Source organism: Frankliniella occidentalis, unplaced genomic scaffold, assembly GCF_000697945.3.
Source record: "Frankliniella occidentalis isolate FOCC.00 unplaced genomic scaffold, Focc_3.1 Scaffold66, whole genome shotgun sequence".
Classification (NCBI taxonomy): Eukaryota; Metazoa; Arthropoda; class Insecta; order Thysanoptera; family Thripidae; genus Frankliniella; species Frankliniella occidentalis.
In genome coordinates, this window is record NW_026267196.1 from 270,188 (window position 1) to 288,499 (window position 18,312).

Below are 18,312 nucleotides of genomic sequence, written 5' to 3' on the forward strand. Positions count from 1 at the left end.
CCCCACACACACACGAGAGAGAAGGGCTGGGAAAAAAGTACTTGATGGGCTCCATCAATGGGAATGAGGAAGAAGCAGTGAACTCACCTGATATCTGTGATGAATGGAGGAAACTTTTCTGAGAAATACTGTCTATCTGCAAAGAACATATGTTTTAACATAAATAAAATAAATTAGAACTAGCTTTAGGAAAAATAAATAAAAAGATACACTTTCAAGTTATGAAGTGGCGTACTTCACATACCTTTTGCTTCTCTTCAATTGGTTCATAGACACCATCACCATTTTCACGGCTTTGAGTCATTGTTTGATGAGATGTTTCAGATATGCTGGATCCACTAGAGGGGCTGTAAACACTGTCACAACCACTTGATCGTTTTGAACATTGTGAAAGTCGACTTGTAGCAGCAGAAGCTGCTGCAGCAGCTAAGGCAGCTGCCGCAGCTGAACTGTGCAAGAATGGTGTTGACTGAGATGTAACTTGAGGAGAAATCTTTGGTTGAGCGGAATTGCTGTTTCCAGCAGTGAGATGTTCAGAAGCACGAGTGGTAGAGTGAAGGAATGAATGAACTAAAGTGTTGGAATGCAAGTCAGGAATGGAAGCATGATTGTCAATTGAATGAATTCTTTTATGAATATCCTCATGGGAAACATTCTGACTTCCACCATACATAGGGTGGTGGGGACTCAAGCGAGGCAATTGGGGAGATGAAGAATCTGACTGCATGGGCTCATAATCATCATCGCTCTGCAATAGGAAAATTTTGAAAGTGAGAGGTATCAAAGGGGCCATGCAAAACAAGTAAAATACTTGAAGTAATAGAATTACCTGAGTTTGTGAAGATAGACTCATAGAATCCGAAGACCACAGCTGCCCCAATGCCCCTATGACTTGCTGGACTTGTTCTGACCTGCATAATTTAAAATGAATATTAACCATCTCACTTTTCTACAAATTTGTGAGTAACACTGTCTGATAAAGCATACTTACTCAGGGCCTGGAGGCTTTGGTAAGCCAGATAAACTATTCCTATTTAGATTATTATTTGAAGTGAGGACAGGTTTATCCTTCAAGGTGGGTTTATCATTATGGAATGAACCATGCTGGTTTGCTACAGACACAAGACCGCTAGGCATGATTTTAGATGGCCTCAGGACTGTTTTGACTTGATGACGATCTGGTGACCTAAGAATTCCTCTGGAATCGTCAATTTCATTCTTTTTCAGAGGCTTTTGAAACTTAGCTGAACCTTGTACAGAGAAAACAAATAAAAATATATAAGAAAGTGAAGAAACAATTTCTTTAAAGAAATTATTACCAATATTACCAAACAAAAATTCAAATATTTACTAGAATGTCCAGAAGCAGCCAAAGATGCAGCTACAGTTTTAGCAAGTGCTGCAACCCTGCCGACACCTGAAGGTTTTATTTGGATTTCTGGCTTATCTACTATGGTGGCTCCAACATCTCCATAAAATCCAGAGCTTTCAGAGTTCTGGTCATCATCAAAATCAGTGTCCCATGATCCCGAATCACTGAGCGTGGACGTGGAGCAATACACACTACCACTCGGTAAAACATTTCTGAAACAGATTTTTTATTATTACAAGAGTTGTTTAAACACATACACATTAGTAAACTGAGTCTACACTTAAAATTCTGATCAGTTTAAATAAAAACATATAGGAAATTTTCACAGGAGTGGCCAATGTTTCTGAGAAAGGATAAAAAAAAACCCTTGCATAGTGACTTGTAATCAACGACAAAATCAAGGAATGTTTTGACAAGTTTTATTGAGTGACATTTTAATGTTCATTCCAAACTCTGAGCACTGGTATGTGGTTCTTAAACTTAACTTTCTTTGTGTGAGAGTTTGCATTAAATGCGTTAAAACGACGGAAAATACCTGTCGGAGAAAGCTAGAACACTTTTATCTTGCAGGAAATAAACAATATTAACTTACCCATTGTTGGATGCAGGCGACGAAACACTTTGATTTTGCATGAAAGGTTTGATTTATAAAGATAGACAAACAGTGTTCGGCCGCCAGTTTCACAAATTTTCATAAATTCAATAGATCTTTTCAGGTATCAACCGAGTATATGTCGAATTTCACCGATTTCACTTTACGTACGTCCCACGTCAACTTGTGTTTTGGGACAGACAGGAGACAGGTACAGATAGAGAAGGATAGAAGATGAGAGACAACTTTACGGCATCCAACATCCCAACTGAAATAAACCGCACTATAATATTCCATGTCAGCTTGCGGTGAAAGTTCCTTCAAAACCAAACTTGCTAAGAAAATAAAATTTAATTGTAAAATACACGAAGAAAGTTCCCAATATTTACAACTTTTAATCTTTTAAATGGTTTACCTCTTTTACGATGGTACTCCTGGTACTTTACGCCTCATGCGTTATTTGCAGGGACGAAGCCGATGTTTTCAAACTTCACAGGCACTATATACAGTACCACTTTCTCCCTTGAGACGAAGACCGACCGATCGGGTCATCAGGGAGTTTGGTGAACTCTGCTCGAGTAGAAATGAATAACCTTAAAATTTTCTACTCCTTTTGAAAAATGAGTAAAGTTTGACCGCAAGTGATAAAGTTTAGTAGTTCAGTCTTATGTTGGTGTTGTTATCATTTTAAATAGAATTTGAGGAATCCTCAATCATGGCGCTTCGAAAAGTTAAAGGAAACTTAGAACGTATGTTTGACAAGAATTTGACGGATCTTGTCCGAGGCATTAGGAACAACAAAGATAATGAGGTTTGTAAGCCTTGCATATTACCCTCGTTTTTTGCCATTGCTCTATAAGAGTTTTCCGTTTCTTTTGTACCTTTCCATGATTTTTTTTTCTTGTTTAAAATATTGACTTATTTTTGAAATGGAGTCAAATATTTGCATAAGTTCTATACTCTTTACATCACTTTACATTTTTGATTTTTCAATCTCATGGCACGAAGTTTATCAAATCATTGCATGCCCTAGACTGCTTCTTCTCTCAAGCGGTACATACTTCATCTATCAGTCTCATGAGGACCAGTTTGTGTCACAATTACTCTAGCTATTTATGGGGTTTTATGGTGTAATCATTACAGGAATATTCCCTTACTAGGAATTAAACTTCTCACTTATCTTCCAATTTTTTTGTGACTAGTTAGTAATGTACCCTTTGGTATACTGGGCAGGAAACTGTATTTTCATCGTCTTAAACATTATGTAATCAATTAATTTTTTTCTAGGCTAAATACATTGCTCAATGCATTGAAGAAATCAAGCAAGAACTTAGACAAGATAATTTATCTGTCAAAGCTAATGCTGTAGCCAAACTGAATTATGTAAGTAGTACTTAACATAGCTTATTTTTGTTATTTATGAACTTGTATTAATTTTTTTATCACTTCAGCTGCAAATGATGGGATATGATATTAGTTGGGCTGGTTTTAACATTATTGAAGTTATGAGTTCCTCCAAGTTCACATACAAACGTATTGGTTATCTGGCATCTTCTCAATGCTTCCATACCGACACTGAGGTATGTTACATCTAATGATACCTAGAAATGAAGAAATTGTCTGCTTCTCCTCTTTTAAGTGTATATATCTACCTAGAAATTGTATCTGAACTATTCCCATTATTCTTACAGCTCCTTATGTTAACCACTAACATGATCCGCAAAGACTTAAATAGCCAAAACCAGTATGATGCAGGACTTGCTCTTTCAGCATTATCATGTTTTATAAGTCCTGATCTGGCTCGTGACTTAGCTAATGATATTATGACACTGGTAAGTAGTAGTATTACAAAATGACATCATTTATCCTCTTTTCTGGCTCTCTTTTTGGAATTAATCTTTTTCTCATGCAGTTAACTTCAACAAAACCATACCTGAGGAAAAAGGCTGTGCTAATGATGTACAAAGTGTTTTTACGGTTCCCTGAGGCACTGCGTCCTGCATTTCCTCGCCTGAAGGAAAAACTTGAAGATCCTGACTCAGGTATACAATATGAAACTGTTGTGTTTCATTTAAAAAGACAGTTCATGTCAAATATTTAATTTAATGGGTTAAGTGAAAAATTTATTCTAAAGATCATAAATTTTGATTCTTAGGTGTTCAATCTGCAGCAGTTAATGTTGTGTGTGAACTTGCTCGTAAAAATCCGAAGAACTACTTAAGCCTTGCACCAATGTTCTTCAAGCTCATGACAACATCCACAAACAACTGGATGCTCATTAAGATCATCAAATTGGTAAGTTCTAGACCTTTGTGTTAATTGTCAATCTCTTCGTTGTGTTTTGAAATTGCTACTGCTCTTCAGGTGTCCTCACCTCAGTTTAAGTTGTTATCAGGGAGCAGTGTCATTGTGGTACTGCTTTCTACCATTCATTTTTGCTTTTGATAAAGTTATTATATTTTTTGACAAATTAGCTTTGTTAAAGTTCATGCTAAGTAAGGGCCTCATATGTTTTAATTATAATGTGACATTACAGTTTGGATCTCTGACTCTGATTGAGCCACGCATTGGTCAAAAACTAACTCTGCCCTTAATTGAAATAATATCAAGGTAAAATCAAATAATTAAAAGTTTAAACACAAGTGTAGTTGCTTCTTTGTAAATTCTGCTGAGAGTAATTGCCTGCTTTAAAGCACCCTCACCTAAAGGTTCTTATGGAAGTTTTGTACCAGTTGTGTATTTTTTGATATCTAGTTTTGGGTTGGGTAAAAAAGAAGGAAATATAGCATTAGGACGTAACTCAGTGTTCTCTTATCTAGTTACTGTAACAACAGAAATGCTTGTTAAGGTTTTATCTCCTCTTTAAGCAGCTCATGTCTATCAAGTTGGAAAGTGTGGATACTTAAAATTTTTCAATTTTGAGTGTCGCCTGTGTTTCAGTTTGGTGCTTTGACTCCCTTGGAGCCTCGTCTTGGTAAGAAACTCATAGAGCCTCTTACCAACCTTATTCACAGGTAAATACCTCGTCTTGATGAAACTTAGGTAGTTCTGAGTAATTTTCTTTCTTTCTTTTTCTTTTTTAAATGAGGAGGTACCTGGTTAAACTTTTTAGTATGCTAATTGGTTATAGGTAGTAACTAAACTCTGCTCAGAAACATTAGTTTTGTAGGTAATCTAAATAAAACCTAGTATAGTTTTCACTATACTATAGAAGTGCAGTTCTTAATTCCAGTCACTCTTGAGGTGATATTACGTTCCACTTTATGGGGTTTGTGCTGGGGCACACTTCAGCTGGTTGATGTTAGCACATACATTTTGAATGTGTGGAATTAGAGTTCCACAATCAGTAGAATGCATCCTTGATACCATGACACATTTATACCAGCAACTCTGTTTTCTACCTATTCTGTAACAATTTTGAGTGTGCAAAATTGAGTGTACAGCACTTTTCTGCAATGGTTTATGCTCTTTGACTTTACATGGCAGCACATGTGTAATGCTATTGAACTGTCAGCAACCAAGGCACCATGTGTTCATTTTCCTACAGCTTATTTTCAAATGAATATTCTATCTTGGCTTGGCACTCACATTGCAAAATTTATTATAAACTGCTTCAACCAATTTGCCCTCCTTTTATTGTAAGAAAGCACTTGTATTTATTTTCTAAGTGTTTGATAATTTCTCATGTATCTTCAAGAGATTGGAGATTACAATTCTCAGTTATAACTGATTGATAATCTTTTTACTGCTCTACTATGTTGTGATTATAATATAGTATGTGACAGCAGACCTTTTTAACTTCTGATTTTATTACTTGGTTCTTTCTTAAAACAGTTGTAGACAGTTGGTGATAATAAAATATGGTGCAATTGTGGAATATTGTACAGGTTGCTCTATGACCTATTGAAGTCAATCCACACTATGTAGTCCTTGATTAACCTGTCATAGCTCTTCTCTAATATACTATTTATTTATGTATCATGTAAATCAACCTTTGTCTAATCTAAAATTGAATTGGGTTTTGCAGCACATCTGCAATGTCATTACTGTATGAGTGCATCAATACCGTGATAGCTGGTAAGTTGAACTGCTATTGAAAGATTAAACCACAAAGTAAATCCAACTTTGTCCTTTGTAAAAAAAAACAAAAAAACCGAACTTGCTTGCCTTATTTGCAGTTTTAATCTCTATATCTTCTGGAATGCCAAATCACAGTGCTTCAATACAGGTATGTCCTAAATTTTTCCTCACTCATTATTACATGTTCAGTGCAGCACATATTTCATACCCTATGAGTGTGAACACACAGTGGTCATGCAGTGCACTGAGAGTGCTAATTGTATTTCATTTTATATGCAGTATTTGCGTTTGTACCATTGGCTGTGTGACTGTTTGGCCCCAGTTCAAGCCGTCATATGCTCTTATTAAAGTTGAGTGCATTTATGTGTATTTATGTTTACAGTTATGTGTCCAAAAACTACGCATTCTAATTGAGGATTCTGATCAGAACTGTAAGTACAAACATAATCATTTATTATTCAATGTTTATTATTTCCTTCTTCACTTAACCTAATTTAAATAATTTTTTTAACAGTGAAATATTTAGGACTGCTAGCCATGTCTAAGATTCTCAAGACTCATCCTAAATCTGTACAAGCACACAAAGACCTCATTATGCAATGCCTTGATGACAAAGATGAATCAATTAGACTGCGAGCTCTTGATCTACTGTATGGCATGGTATGTTACTCTTCACTTTTTGTGTGCACTTTTTGAAAATCAGTATCAATACACATGATTACATAATGGAAAAATGTAATAACAAATAAATGCAGGTGTCTAAAAAAAACCTAATGGAAATTGTTAAGAAGTTAATGGTTCACATGGATAAGGCTGAAGGAACTACATACCGAGATGAATTATTGTCTAAAATAATTCAAATATGCTCTCAAAATAACTATCAGTTCATTACAAACTTTGAGTGGTACGTATCTTCTCTCCTTACAGAGCCATGTCTTTTTGTTTCTCCATGCTCTCTCATAAATGAATTTCCTTGATAGGTATGTTAGTGTACTGGTGGAACTTACTGATATGGAAGGAACTCAGCATGGATCTTTGGTTGCCACTCAAATGCTAGATGTGGCAATTCGTGTTCAAGCGATTCGCAGTTTTGCAGTTTCTCAAATGGCAATTCTCTTGGAAAATGCCCATCTCTTTTTCCGACCAAGCTCCAAAATGGCAGATGTGCTCTATGCTGCAGCCTATATTTGTGGAGAGTTTGCTACGTAAGTTCTCTCAGTTTTTTTTTGTGTCCACCAATGCATTGATATATGTTACTGTAATGTCTATTAACTGATGTTCACTATATAGCGAACTCAAGGATCCTCAAGACACTTTAGATGCTATGCTTCGCGGTAAATTAGTGCAGCTTCCGGGACATATTCAGGCAATTTATGTTCAGAATATATTGAAAGTCTTTGCTCACATATTGTATCAAGAGGAAGAAAGAGGTGACAGCGAAGCAATATTACTGGTAAGACAATAATTCATTCATTAGGTTATTTACCAGACTTTTGTTATTTGAGACTTACTTACACTTACTTACACCCCTCTATTCTCTTTCTAGCTGTGTGATTCTGTAGGTAACAAACTTATACAATTTGTGTCGAGTGCTGATTTAGAAGTGCAGGAAAGAGCCAGTTCTGCAGTTCATCTTGTACGATACATTCACAAACAAGTTAGCAAAAATGAGACTGGCATGTCAGAAGAAATCAGTGCTCTTTTCACTGGAGAGCTGAATCCTGTAGCCCCCAAAGCTCAAAAGAAAGTTCAAGTACCTGAAGGGTAGGAATTTTTTAAAGTTAGCCCCTTCTGTGCTGTTGAATGTAACCTGTTTGACTATATTTATCTACCTTAAGTTTGTTATATTTCATTTTCTAGGTTGGATTTGGATGCTTGGATAAATGATCCTCCACCATCCAGCAGTTCTGATGAGGAAGATTATAAAGAAGACAATTCAATATTCAGCAATGTAGTTGGCAATAAATTTGCGCCATCAGCTATCCCTGAACCATCAGAGGAGGAACTTGAAAAGGCACTCTTAACTTTCTTTGTTACAAATCTAATCTTTTCTTGCAAATGTTTATATATTGTTGTTCAATGCACTCGGTACTAATGTGAAATGTTTGTACTTTAACTTTCTAGAGGAGAGCAGCTCGCAAAGTTGAACAGGCAAGCAATCCTCACTATTTGAAGTCATCACATTCGTCTAGCAAGAATCGCAGCTCAGAAAAAATGAATGGGCAAGACGATATAAGCAATATTCCGATGGCAGAAATTGATCTACCTATCCCTCTTAAAATACCAGGTACCATTTCAGTTCAAACTTATTTTTGATTGATTTTCTTTTCCTTTCATTCTTTTAGCCATGTAAATTAGTCAAAATGTAATAATTATTCCGGTATTTCTATTTTTTTAGGTCTTACTTCCTCCAATCACTACATGTCTCCTTCTAAATCTTACAACGTTGAGATTGATAAGCCTTCTAAGAAGGACAAAAAGAAGAAAAAGAAACGCAAGAAGGAGAAAGTATCATCTGAAGATGATGATGACATTCAAGCTTTACATGTTGTCAACACTGATATTGGAGAAATGCCAGAAGGGGCACAACTCTCTGATCCTGATGACAATGACAATCGCCCTGAAGATGATCCCCATCGTGCACTTGACATAAATCTTGATGAGTAAGTATTTATAAATCCTAATAATGCTCTGTTTGTTTTTTGATACATATTTTAGTTTTATTATTGTAAATTAACTATGAACAGGCCCTTACGAGATGAGGAAAAGTTACCTGTGCCTGCTCATCGCTTTGTGGATGAAACTCTTCTCCCAATTCAAGATGAGCCTGAAGATCAAGGTGATTCTCAAGTTCTTGAAGGCAATCATGGAAAGTCCTCTGAAAAGCACAAGAAAAGGCAGGGTAAGGACAAAAAGTCTAAACACAAGAAAGATTCCAAGAAGAAATTGTTGGTAGAGGAAGAGCGTCAAAGAGGAGTGGGTAGTGAAGATGCCAAAGTAAGTTAACATTAATTCGCTCATTTACTTTAATTGTGCTTTTTGAAAAGTATCCACTGGATAAACACTTACATTCTTCCATTTCTTAGAATGATCTCACCAATAGTGATGAATTGTGGCTCTCACTTGATTCACCTTCTACAACCAAAGAGAAAAAATCAGAGCCAAAAGATAGTCTGGTTCCTGCTACAGGGGAAGAAAAAAAGATAAAAAAGAGCAAAAAAAAGGTTAAAGACTCAGAAAAATCTTGTAAGTCACTTTAGCAGCACATTTTTTGAATTTTCAAAAACAGTATGTAAATAGAAGGTACTAATTGCAATACCCCTTGATTAACTTTGCAGCCAAACACAAGGATTCTACCAAGTCAAAGGAGGGATATGAAGAAGCTGCTGGCATTTCTACCCCCTCCAAGGAAATTTTGAGCTTTGTTGATAAAAGTCGTAGTGCACCTTCAGCTGCAGCTCCTCCACTTTCAGCTTACTCAAAATTGGCAGCTGACAAAACTCTGCAGCTGGTCTGTTTCTACCCTCTGCCAATAATTTTTGTTTTGTAATTCCGGTTTTGCATTTTACTATCTATGATGTAAATTTCAGGTGCATGAAGTTCGAACTGTTGGCTTAGAAAACAATCAAATTATAGTGTCGGTTGTTTTTAACAACATTAGTACACAGCTTGTCAAAGAGCTAGACTTTAGTGTGTCCGATTCTCCTACTATAAAGTTAATGAAAAGTGTAAGTATGGATTTGATTAGGTAATTTGTATTGTAATTTATAACGTTATCTAATATCTTCGCCTACCTTCTAGGATGTTGATCATTATGGTGTAAAGCTTCCTTTTCAACTTAAGGCAAATGCTTCTGGTGAAGCCTTATTTGCTTTCCAAGTTTCTGATGTTACCTTTGCTCAAAAACTAAGGTGTACTCTCACATTCATGATAGAGGTAAGTGTATGTTTTATTTTATATGTAATGTATCAACCTAACTTTGTTTATTGGATTTTTCTAATCTAATAAATTTTGTATACATAGGGTAGTGATGGCATTTCATCTCAAGAAAAGCTTGACTTCTGGCTTCGTTTACCGTGTTCAAGCTTTATGATTGGCCGTCTAACTCAACGAGAAACCGTCACTGACCTGCTAGCCAGTGGTTCTCTCACTGCTCGAAGCAGCATGACTCTGGAAAATATTAATGTTGATTTTTCTCAGGTGCAGTACTTTTTCAATCCACTTTTACTGTTTGAAGGACCACTCAATCATTTTCTAATATCTAAAATTACCTCTGTTGATTGTTCACATTCCAGATTCTACAACGTGTCTGCTTCCATGCTCATTTTACCTTAGTTGAACAAGTGGATTCTACAGCCTCTCTGTATAGTCATTCAATTCAGCAGCACAATGTTTGCTTACTTTTAAAATTCAATGTATGTATTACTAGTACATTACTTTAGCATGAGTTAATCTGGTAAATAAAGTATGGAGATTTTTAAGTGTTCTGTGCATATTTGTGAAAGTAACTTCAATTTTTTTTATTCTGTTTTCCAGATATCAACCAAGACATTAGTAGTGGATGGTAAGAGTGACTGCAGCCCTTTGCTTTCCTCCATCCTTGAGGAGGTCCAGGGTCTTCTTGCACCCTCTTCTTGATGTGATAATGTATCCCCCTCCATGACATCCTAGATTTTTAAAAACATGGTGGCTGATTGGTGCCTTGGTGAGCGACGATAGGCAATCCTTTCTCACGCCTGAGTCCGCTACTTTATAACCTGAAGAAAGAACGGCGCCGATGGGCCACCATGTGCATCTTTTTTATTCCAAGAAGAAATTTTCCATCTGTTATGTAAACGTTGTTCAATTTCTTTGTACTGACTATAGATGAGAAGTTGAAAAAGATTGGTTTATACCAGTGTGATTGTTGGAATCAGTTTTAGTTGAAGTCAGGGTTTCATTCAATATTTTAGTAAAAGCGTGGACTTGTGTTTCAAGTTTTAAATTTACGACTGATTTAATGGTGTAGTTTCTTCTGATCTACATATTGAGATTAATATTATCTGTCTACTATCCTACTCTTTTCTCTTATCAATACTGGATATGTTTTAAGTTGTATTCCTCTTTACTGCTGTATTAGTCGAAACTGTATAGTGAATTAGCCTGCCTCATTTTGTGACGGAGGTGGATGAGGTCTGTAAGATCTCTAGGGCACACTTCACATTTATAAATAATTATGATCATTGTTCTATTTTGTTACAAATTATTCTATGAGGAGTTTATTGTACTGTAGATTTAACATATGAGCTGATATTGTTTCCTGCTTGAAGATTGAAAAGGCCAACTTATTTTTGTATTGAAACATGTCATATTATGAGCTTGAAGTCAATTAATCCACAAGTCATTACAAGTAAAAATAAAGTCAGATTTATCAGTAAATTAGCATCTGGTTTGATCACAGGTATATTTTTACTGCAAATCTGGCAGACTATGCTTAAAACATCCGTCCACCCCTCATGTGAAAGTCTCATAAAACATTTTGAATCGAGGGGGATAGCTGATCACATTTTGTTCTGCGTTGGAAGACAAGCTTTGACCATGAAATTTCTTTAAATGGAGTCAGCCTGTTTTCCAGTACCTTGTGTCATGCAACTGACTGATATCTGTAAATCTCTCTGAAATTCGATCTACTTTATATAATCCTGTATTCCATACACAAGCTGCAAATGAATGTTTCTCTTATCATACACATTCATGCTAGATTTGTATATTTTTAAAAAGGTAAAGCTTTTGTATTTGATGTTTTAGATGCCAGGTATTTTTTGAAGTCTGATTCATTTTATTCACAAATACTATCAATTAAATCATATGTTGATGCAAGTCCAGAATTTGTGTAATCAGACCTGCATTTAGATACAACTGAATTCTGTTCTAAATGTTGTTGGTTTAAATTATTTGACTTAAAATTGGTAAAACAATATAGATAACTATGTGATATCTAATGTTATAGTTGTGTTTTAAACTTTCTGGCTACCTATGATCCACCCAATTGTAATCTAGTGCACTAGAATGCGTGTGATACTTTTACATTGGTCAGAGGTCGAAGATCTGTATTTTGAGGGCATTTTCCAGTGTGTTGTCAGTCACTAAATTAACGTATACTACATAAATTCAGTAGATTTAGAACATTCCATTTTACCTTGTAATCGAATTTTCAGTTCTGATCTTTCAATGGCTGTTGTTCATCTTATATAGGTCTCCTGCAGGCAAGAGAACATGTGTATCTGTAGCCTGTACTTTTAATATTTTAAGTCAAGGTCCTGATTAGCTCAAGAACTGCTTATCCTTTCAGAATTTGATGCACCTTGAGTGTGTCATTTATTTCTTTTTTTGTTGATAGGATTTTGTTTGTGTGGAGCAGATTTACTAATGGCCATGCCTAATATTCTTATACTAAGTAGGTAATTATCATGACGTCTATATATTTCAAACAATATTTCCTTGAGGAAAGGTGCTGAATGAGGAATGTTTCCTATCTTATCATATTCTTTTTGCTTCACTTCTTGTTTCAGTTTAAAGATATTCTGTTGTGTATCCGCCTGGGCTTATTTGTTAAATGATGTTCAAATTTAGTTATTTTACTATGTTTTTTGTATTGTATTATTGTTAAACTGTTGAGTGCTGAAGAATTTTCTGTTATTCGAGTAAATGATCTTTGATATGATAATAAATTTAATAATTATTGAGATCTTTTGATTGACATTGACAAGCTCTCTATCCTACACGGACACAGGTCGGGTGGTCAGTGGTCCCACGTCTCCTTGATCATGTCGGCCGCCTTCTCCGCGATCATGTAGACGACACCCGCGGGGTGGCCCGAGATGATGGTGGGCATGACCGAGGCGTCCACGACGCGCAGGCCCTGGACGCCGTGCACGCGGAGCTGCGCATCGACCACGGCGCCCCGCTCGCCGGCCGGCCCCATGCGGCACGTGCCCGACTGGTGGTGCAGGTTGGTGGACAGGGTCCGGGCGGCGCAGCCCCAGTACTGGTCGGAGCGGAAGGCGTGGTGCTCGCAGCCCGGCACGGCGCGCTGGTGCAGGCGCGCGCCCCAGCGCCGGTAGCCTGCCGTCTCGCCCAGCGCCACGCCCAGCTTGATGCCCTCCACCATGACGCGCACGTCGTGCTCGTCCTGGTAGTAGTTGGCGAAGAGCAGCGGCCAGTGGAACGGGTTGGCGGAGCGCAGGCGGACGCGGCCGCGGCTGCGCGGCCGGAGCAGCACGGGGTTGACCGTGAACGCGTCCTGGCCCTCCACACCCCCGAACATCTGGAAGCAACATGCCGAGTTCGACACCACACTTTAGTTCGAGCACGTTTTGTAGTTATCCTGTACTGCACGCATGAGCGCGGGCGGGCTTGCCTATCGCCCCTGTCCACGGCGCCTTACGAGCCGAGCGAGTAGGCTACCCGCCCGCACGTAGGAATGCGGTACTGCATAACTCCGGGGTTTAATCAGCTATCTGGTACAAACATAAGAGCACGGTGTGAACTGCGCCCTGCCATGGACACTTGGGACGACCAGCGTCTGTACCTTCTTGTAGAAGCTGGAGTCGACGCCCAGCAGCCCGCGCAAGCTGCCCGACGAGTCTCCGGTGAGCGCGCCCGGCCCGAAGGACAGCTCCATGTCTGGGCGGGCCGGCTGCTCGTTGAGAGGCGTGTTCACGAAGGCGATGCCCTCCGCCCCGCCGGGCGAGGTCAGCGGGCCGTCCTGCGTGACCCAGTAGTCGACCACGCTGGACAGGCGGCGCGACTCGCGCGCCTCCACCACGGACACGGTGTCGTTGAGCATGAACGTGATGCCGCCGAAGAACGAGACGTGGTCCTGCAGGTTCTCCCCCACGCCGGGTAGGTCGCGGACGACGCGGATGCCGTGGTCGCGGAGGTGGTCCGCCGGCCCCAGCCCCGACAGCATGAGCAGCTGCGGCGTGTTCAGGGTGCCCGCCGAGAGGATCACCTCGCGACGCGCCTTGGCCACGCGCCACTTGCGGTCCCGGACGAACTCCACGCCCACGGCCACGCCCGTGAACGGGTCGACGAGCACGCGCGTGGCCCGGGCGTGCTTGGCGACGTGCAGGTTGGGGCGGTGCTGGACGGGGCGGAGGAAGGCCTTGGCCGAGCTGCACCGCGAGCCGTTCCGGAGCGTGGCCAGCGTGAAGGAGAAGCCGGCCATGTGCTCGCCGTTGTGGTCCACCACGTCGTAGCCCATCTCGGACGCGGCCTGCAGGGGAGACAGATGCGGGAGGACGCCGTTGTACTACGCACTACACTGCACTGCAACGCAACACAAAGCCTTCCTCCGTCCCCATGACGCCTACCTGGATGAAGGCCGGGGCCATGACGGAACGCCAGGGCGACTCCTGCACTGACAGCGGGCCTCCACGCCCGTGGTACGGCGAGTTCTCGAGGGCAGCCACCTGGATGTCCTCGGACTTCTTGAAGTACGGCAGCACGTCGCGGTAGCCCCAGCCGGGGTTGCCTAGGGACTCCCACTCGTCGAAGTCGAGCGGACTGCCTCGGCCGTACACCATGAAGTTGAGCACGCTAGTGCCCCCGAGCACCTGCGGAGCACCGGTGACAGTTAGTTGTGTGGCAAACCCGCGAGAGTTGCCGAGGGTGGGCCATCTCTGAACCTGGCTCACGAGGTGCGGGCCGTCCCCTCTCTAGCCTTTGGTTGCATTTCAGTGATGCAGTTCAATGATGGCCCACCCCACCGTAGAGTTGCGCCCCCCAGAGTAAGAGTGACGCCCTTCCACGGCGACCTCAGGGGACCCCGCGGGTGAGATGCGCGAGGCCTAATGCTCGGTGTAGAGATCTCGGAGGGCAGCGACAGCCGCCAGACCGCAAACCGCTACCCCGTTCTGCCGTGCATGCAGTGGGGCGGGGCGCGGGGCGGGGTGGAGTGGCTGGTGGCTGGGGGTGGGGGCGCGACGTGCTGGGTGCCAGTGTCGGGCAGCATCACGTCGTCGCTAATTGATGGATGGTCGCTGCCATGCCATGTTTAGTTTTGGATGCAGAGAGAGCACGGAGGGCAGGCAGGAGAGGGAATGGGAAAGGGGGGGGGGGGAGGGGGCAACGGAATGTCAGTTACACCCCCCATCCCTCCCCTGCCCCTCTGCCTCGCGATATCGTTTTTCGAGCGCACTTCCCGGGGCTGCAGTATGCACTGCACGTGACGTCCCCCTCTGAAAAACAATGCCCTCCCTCGATGCGGCTCTGACCACCATGAGATCACTTACTACAGAAGGGCGCAGCGCGAGAGCCCGCTGCAGTGGAGCTTGCTCACGCCTCAAAACTTACGCGGCGTGTGGCCACGTGCGCACTTCTTGCACCCTTCTGGTGTTTATTTATTTAATTTAAAAAGAAAAGCCAAGTCTCTCACCTTGCCTCGCGGCCAGTTGCAGACCTTCCCGCGCATGGCGCGGCAGTAGTCGGGCGAGGGCTGCGCGTGGTAGCCCCAGTTGTAGTTGGTGTTGGCGACGTAGCTCGCCAGCAGCGGGATGTCGGTGAAGACGGCCTCGTCGCCGCCCGCCTCGAGCAGCAGCACGCTCCACGACGGGTTCTCCGACAGGCGGCGCGCCAGGACGCAGCCCGCCGTGCCGCCGCCCACCACCACGAAGTCGTACTCCTTGAGCAGCGCGGCGTCGGGCACGTCGCGCACCTGCGCGTCGCGGCGCGAGGTGAGCGGGTTGTTGCGCACGAGGCGCGCCGCCGCCTCCAGAGGCGACAGCCTGGAGGAGAGCGTCCTGGCCTGCGGCCCGGCCTGCGCGCTCTGGGCCTCGGTGTGCTGCGCCAGGAGCGCCAGCAGCAGAGTCAGCGCGGCCAGCGGCAGGCGCCCCGGCGGGGGCGGAGACAGCGCAGAGCGCATCCTGGGGGTTGGTGGTGGTGGGCCCGACCCGCGGGAGTGGCTACTGCATCGCGGCCTCCTGTCGGGAACGGCAAGGGGGTCACTTAACACGTAAGGCGAGTGCAGAGGGTGGGCCAATGCCAATCCAGCAGAGGATGAGATCACGCCGTACAGTATATGCCGAAGGTGTTAAATTAGTAGTTACGTTGTCGGGGAAGTGTGGTCCTCGATGTTGAAGTTGTTGTGAGAGAGACGGAGAGGCCTCGCCCGTCTATCTCCCTCGCTCTTATGGTTCTACTCGCGGCCGCGACTGGAGGCGGCGCGGGCGCGGGCACCACTGCCAAGGCCAATGCCAGGTGCGGCGACCCAGCAGGTCCAGCCCAGCTTCCCAGTGCTCCGCTCCGCGCGGGTCCCGGCCCGAAACTGACCGACCGGGCGGCGGCGGTCGTCCGGTTTGCGGTCCCGCGAGTTCCAAGTCCCGGGTCCGCACTGCAGCGCAGACGACGCCGCGCGCCCACCGCCTGCCTAATGGGGCACAGCAGAGCAGGACCGCCCAAAGTCAAGGTGCCAGCCCACCCGACGCCCACCCGCGCTCACCAATGCGATACTCGATACTGGTTACTGTACAACGGGACTCCCCCTCCCCCCGCCCCGCCCAACCTCCTCGAATGCATTTCCTAGAATTTTTCGGTGCTCACACAATACACCCCTTGCACTCTGCGAACACGCTCACACAGACCGACGCTCGCACACAGACACTTACCCGCCACAAGCGAAACTGTCTCTGGTTTCGGATAACAGACAGAGTCGTGTTCCGAGAGGATCTCTCTCTCTCTCTCCCTCACGCACACACGCTCACGCTTACTCTCTCTCCACCAGGGGGGCGGCCGTAAGGCGAGATTGCACACGACGATTACACCCTCCCGAGCCGAGCCGCGAAAACTCATTTTAAGTTAAGTCTAGATTTTCTGATCGATGCCCATCCCAGGAAGCGTCGAACCAAAACACTAAAAATCAGCACTTTCCCGCGATAAGCCACGCGAACACATGGCCTTAGCCGTGCTGAGGTGGGGGTGGGGGCGGGGGGTGAGGCACCGGGCCACCCTCTGCGGCGGCAGGGGCGGCGCTCGCCTACTTTGACGGGCGTATAGTCCCAACTTGTACCCGGAACCGGGTGTAGGATAGCTTTGTTACCTGTTCCCTGGAGCGGTTGGGGCGGTTGGGGTGTTCAGGCGGTCCCGCAAGGCAGGGCGCAGGGTTGCAGTATGCGGGGCGGGCGGCGGGGTCCCGGAAGGAGCAGGAGACAGCCAGCGGCAGCAGCGCCCGTGCGGTATCCCGCTCCGTGCTGCGGCGCGTGTCGCGCTGCGCTGCGTTGTTGTTGTCCTGGATGTAGTTGGCTGGGCCGGGTCGGGACCGGTGCGCGCCACCCTTGTTAGCCGGTCTGGCCCCCGCGGTCCTTCCCCGCCGCCTCAGCGGACCTCACTGCGCGGTGCGGTGGCACCTCTGGCCTCACGGCACGGCACACTGCCGGCAGCACTTCGCGTCGCGACGACACCGACGACGCGACTAAAATGTATCGTCGAATAACAAACTCTTTGTTATTCTGTTGGCGCGCCGCTGCTTGCTGCTGCTGTGTGCTGTGCGGAGTCCCCTCTTGGCGGGGCGGAGGGCGCCACACCTCTCGGTGCGTACAGCGCACGGCACTTCTGCACGCCACTGCACAGCTCCGCACCGCGCGCACCCGACGCACTTAGTCACTGTGGCGCCACGCGATCGGGGCCGCCCTCAGGACGGCGACGCTGAGGAAGAAGACGGACTCGAAGATTAGGACGAGCACCAGAAAGACGTACATGTCTGGAAGGGCGATGACGGGTGGTCGTCGTCGTCGGAGGGCGTCGCCTCTGTGCGCGCGCGCTTCTTGTTTTCCTCGTGTGGGCGGGAGACGCGCACGCGCGTGACAAATTGTTATTATCCGCGTGTTTGTGTCGGCGGCGGGCGCCAGGGCGCGGCTCGGTGGCTGCGGCTGGACTCGGACTGCGCGCGCCCCGGCGTGGTCCAGCCCGGCTCAGCCCCGGCAGACCGCAGCCGCCGCCGCGCTGGGCGGGGAAGGAGTTGGGGGGGGGGGGGCCTCACTGCACTGGACGAGCGCCTGACGGCCAAGGTGAACCACCCGGTTAAGGCAGGGCAGGGCAGGACGAGACGGGGCGTGGCGGTGCGGGGCTGGCGGGGCCACCGGGGGGCGGGCAGCGGGCGACAAGCCAACGCGGTCACCGCGTCAGAGCAGTGCAACGCCGGCGACAACAAACCTATGAGCGCTGCTGCCAATGAAAACCCTCGCCGTTCTCGTTCCTCCCAAAAAAATTGCGTGTGAAAAAATGATTGCAG

At 44.7% G+C, this 18,312-nt stretch overlaps 3 protein-coding genes across 5 annotated transcripts in view; 1 reads left to right on the top strand and 2 right to left on the bottom strand.

The window, feature by feature from the left end:
- The window catches only part of LOC113211329 (B-cell linker protein), a 5,329-nt gene extending 3,150 nt beyond the window's left edge, over nucleotides 1-2,179 (bottom strand). Inside the window, exons 1-6 of the mRNA XM_026429675.2 lie at nucleotides 1,965-2,179; nucleotides 1,352-1,584; nucleotides 992-1,250; nucleotides 830-911; nucleotides 245-748; nucleotides 88-136 (exon numbers count right to left, since the gene is read on the bottom strand). Of these exons, the coding sequence (XP_026285460.1) occupies nucleotides 88-136; nucleotides 245-748; nucleotides 830-911; nucleotides 992-1,250; nucleotides 1,352-1,584; nucleotides 1,965-2,005 (1,168 nt within the window). The 5' untranslated portion in view covers nucleotides 2,006-2,179. The remainder of the gene's footprint in view (nucleotides 1-87; nucleotides 137-244; nucleotides 749-829; nucleotides 912-991; nucleotides 1,251-1,351; nucleotides 1,585-1,964) is intronic.
- Nucleotides 2,180-2,481: 302 nt separating this feature from the next.
- LOC113210596 (AP-3 complex subunit delta-1) lies at nucleotides 2,482-12,769 on the top strand. Its single transcript, XM_026428673.2, has 26 exons — nucleotides 2,482-2,775; nucleotides 3,252-3,347; nucleotides 3,416-3,544; nucleotides 3,656-3,796; nucleotides 3,877-4,006; nucleotides 4,120-4,259; nucleotides 4,905-4,978; nucleotides 5,992-6,041; nucleotides 6,143-6,192; nucleotides 6,427-6,475; nucleotides 6,559-6,704; nucleotides 6,800-6,948; nucleotides 7,025-7,249; nucleotides 7,335-7,497; nucleotides 7,591-7,808; nucleotides 7,905-8,058; nucleotides 8,169-8,331; nucleotides 8,443-8,707; nucleotides 8,792-9,041; nucleotides 9,131-9,290; nucleotides 9,383-9,555; nucleotides 9,635-9,772; nucleotides 9,846-9,980; nucleotides 10,068-10,244; nucleotides 10,340-10,459; nucleotides 10,581-12,769. Exons 1-26 carry the CDS (start codon nucleotides 2,680-2,682, stop codon nucleotides 10,680-10,682), a joined length of 3,693 nt encoding a protein of 1,230 aa, XP_026284458.1. The 5' UTR covers nucleotides 2,482-2,679; the 3' UTR covers nucleotides 10,683-12,769.
- LOC113210602 (glucose dehydrogenase [FAD, quinone]-like) lies at nucleotides 12,738-17,950 on the bottom strand. 3 transcript variants are annotated; one of them, XM_026428700.2, is made up of 6 exons: nucleotides 17,122-17,950; nucleotides 16,133-16,452; nucleotides 15,463-16,006; nucleotides 14,399-14,641; nucleotides 13,615-14,301; nucleotides 12,738-13,350 (listed from the first exon to the last, which is right to left on the bottom strand). In XM_026428700.2, the coding sequence occupies exons 3-6, from the start codon at nucleotides 15,946-15,948 to the stop codon at nucleotides 12,826-12,828; spliced, it is 1,941 nt and encodes a 646-aa protein (XP_026284485.1). In that variant the 5' UTR covers nucleotides 15,949-16,006; nucleotides 16,133-16,452; nucleotides 17,122-17,950; the 3' UTR covers nucleotides 12,738-12,825. The 3 variants fall into 3 exon arrangements, with proteins under 3 accessions (XP_026284485.1, XP_026284477.1, XP_026284470.1); XM_026428692.2 differs by having other exon boundaries at nucleotides 16,100-16,452; XM_026428685.2 differs by lacking the exon at nucleotides 16,133-16,452.
- Between the last annotated feature and the right edge of the window lie 362 nt (nucleotides 17,951-18,312).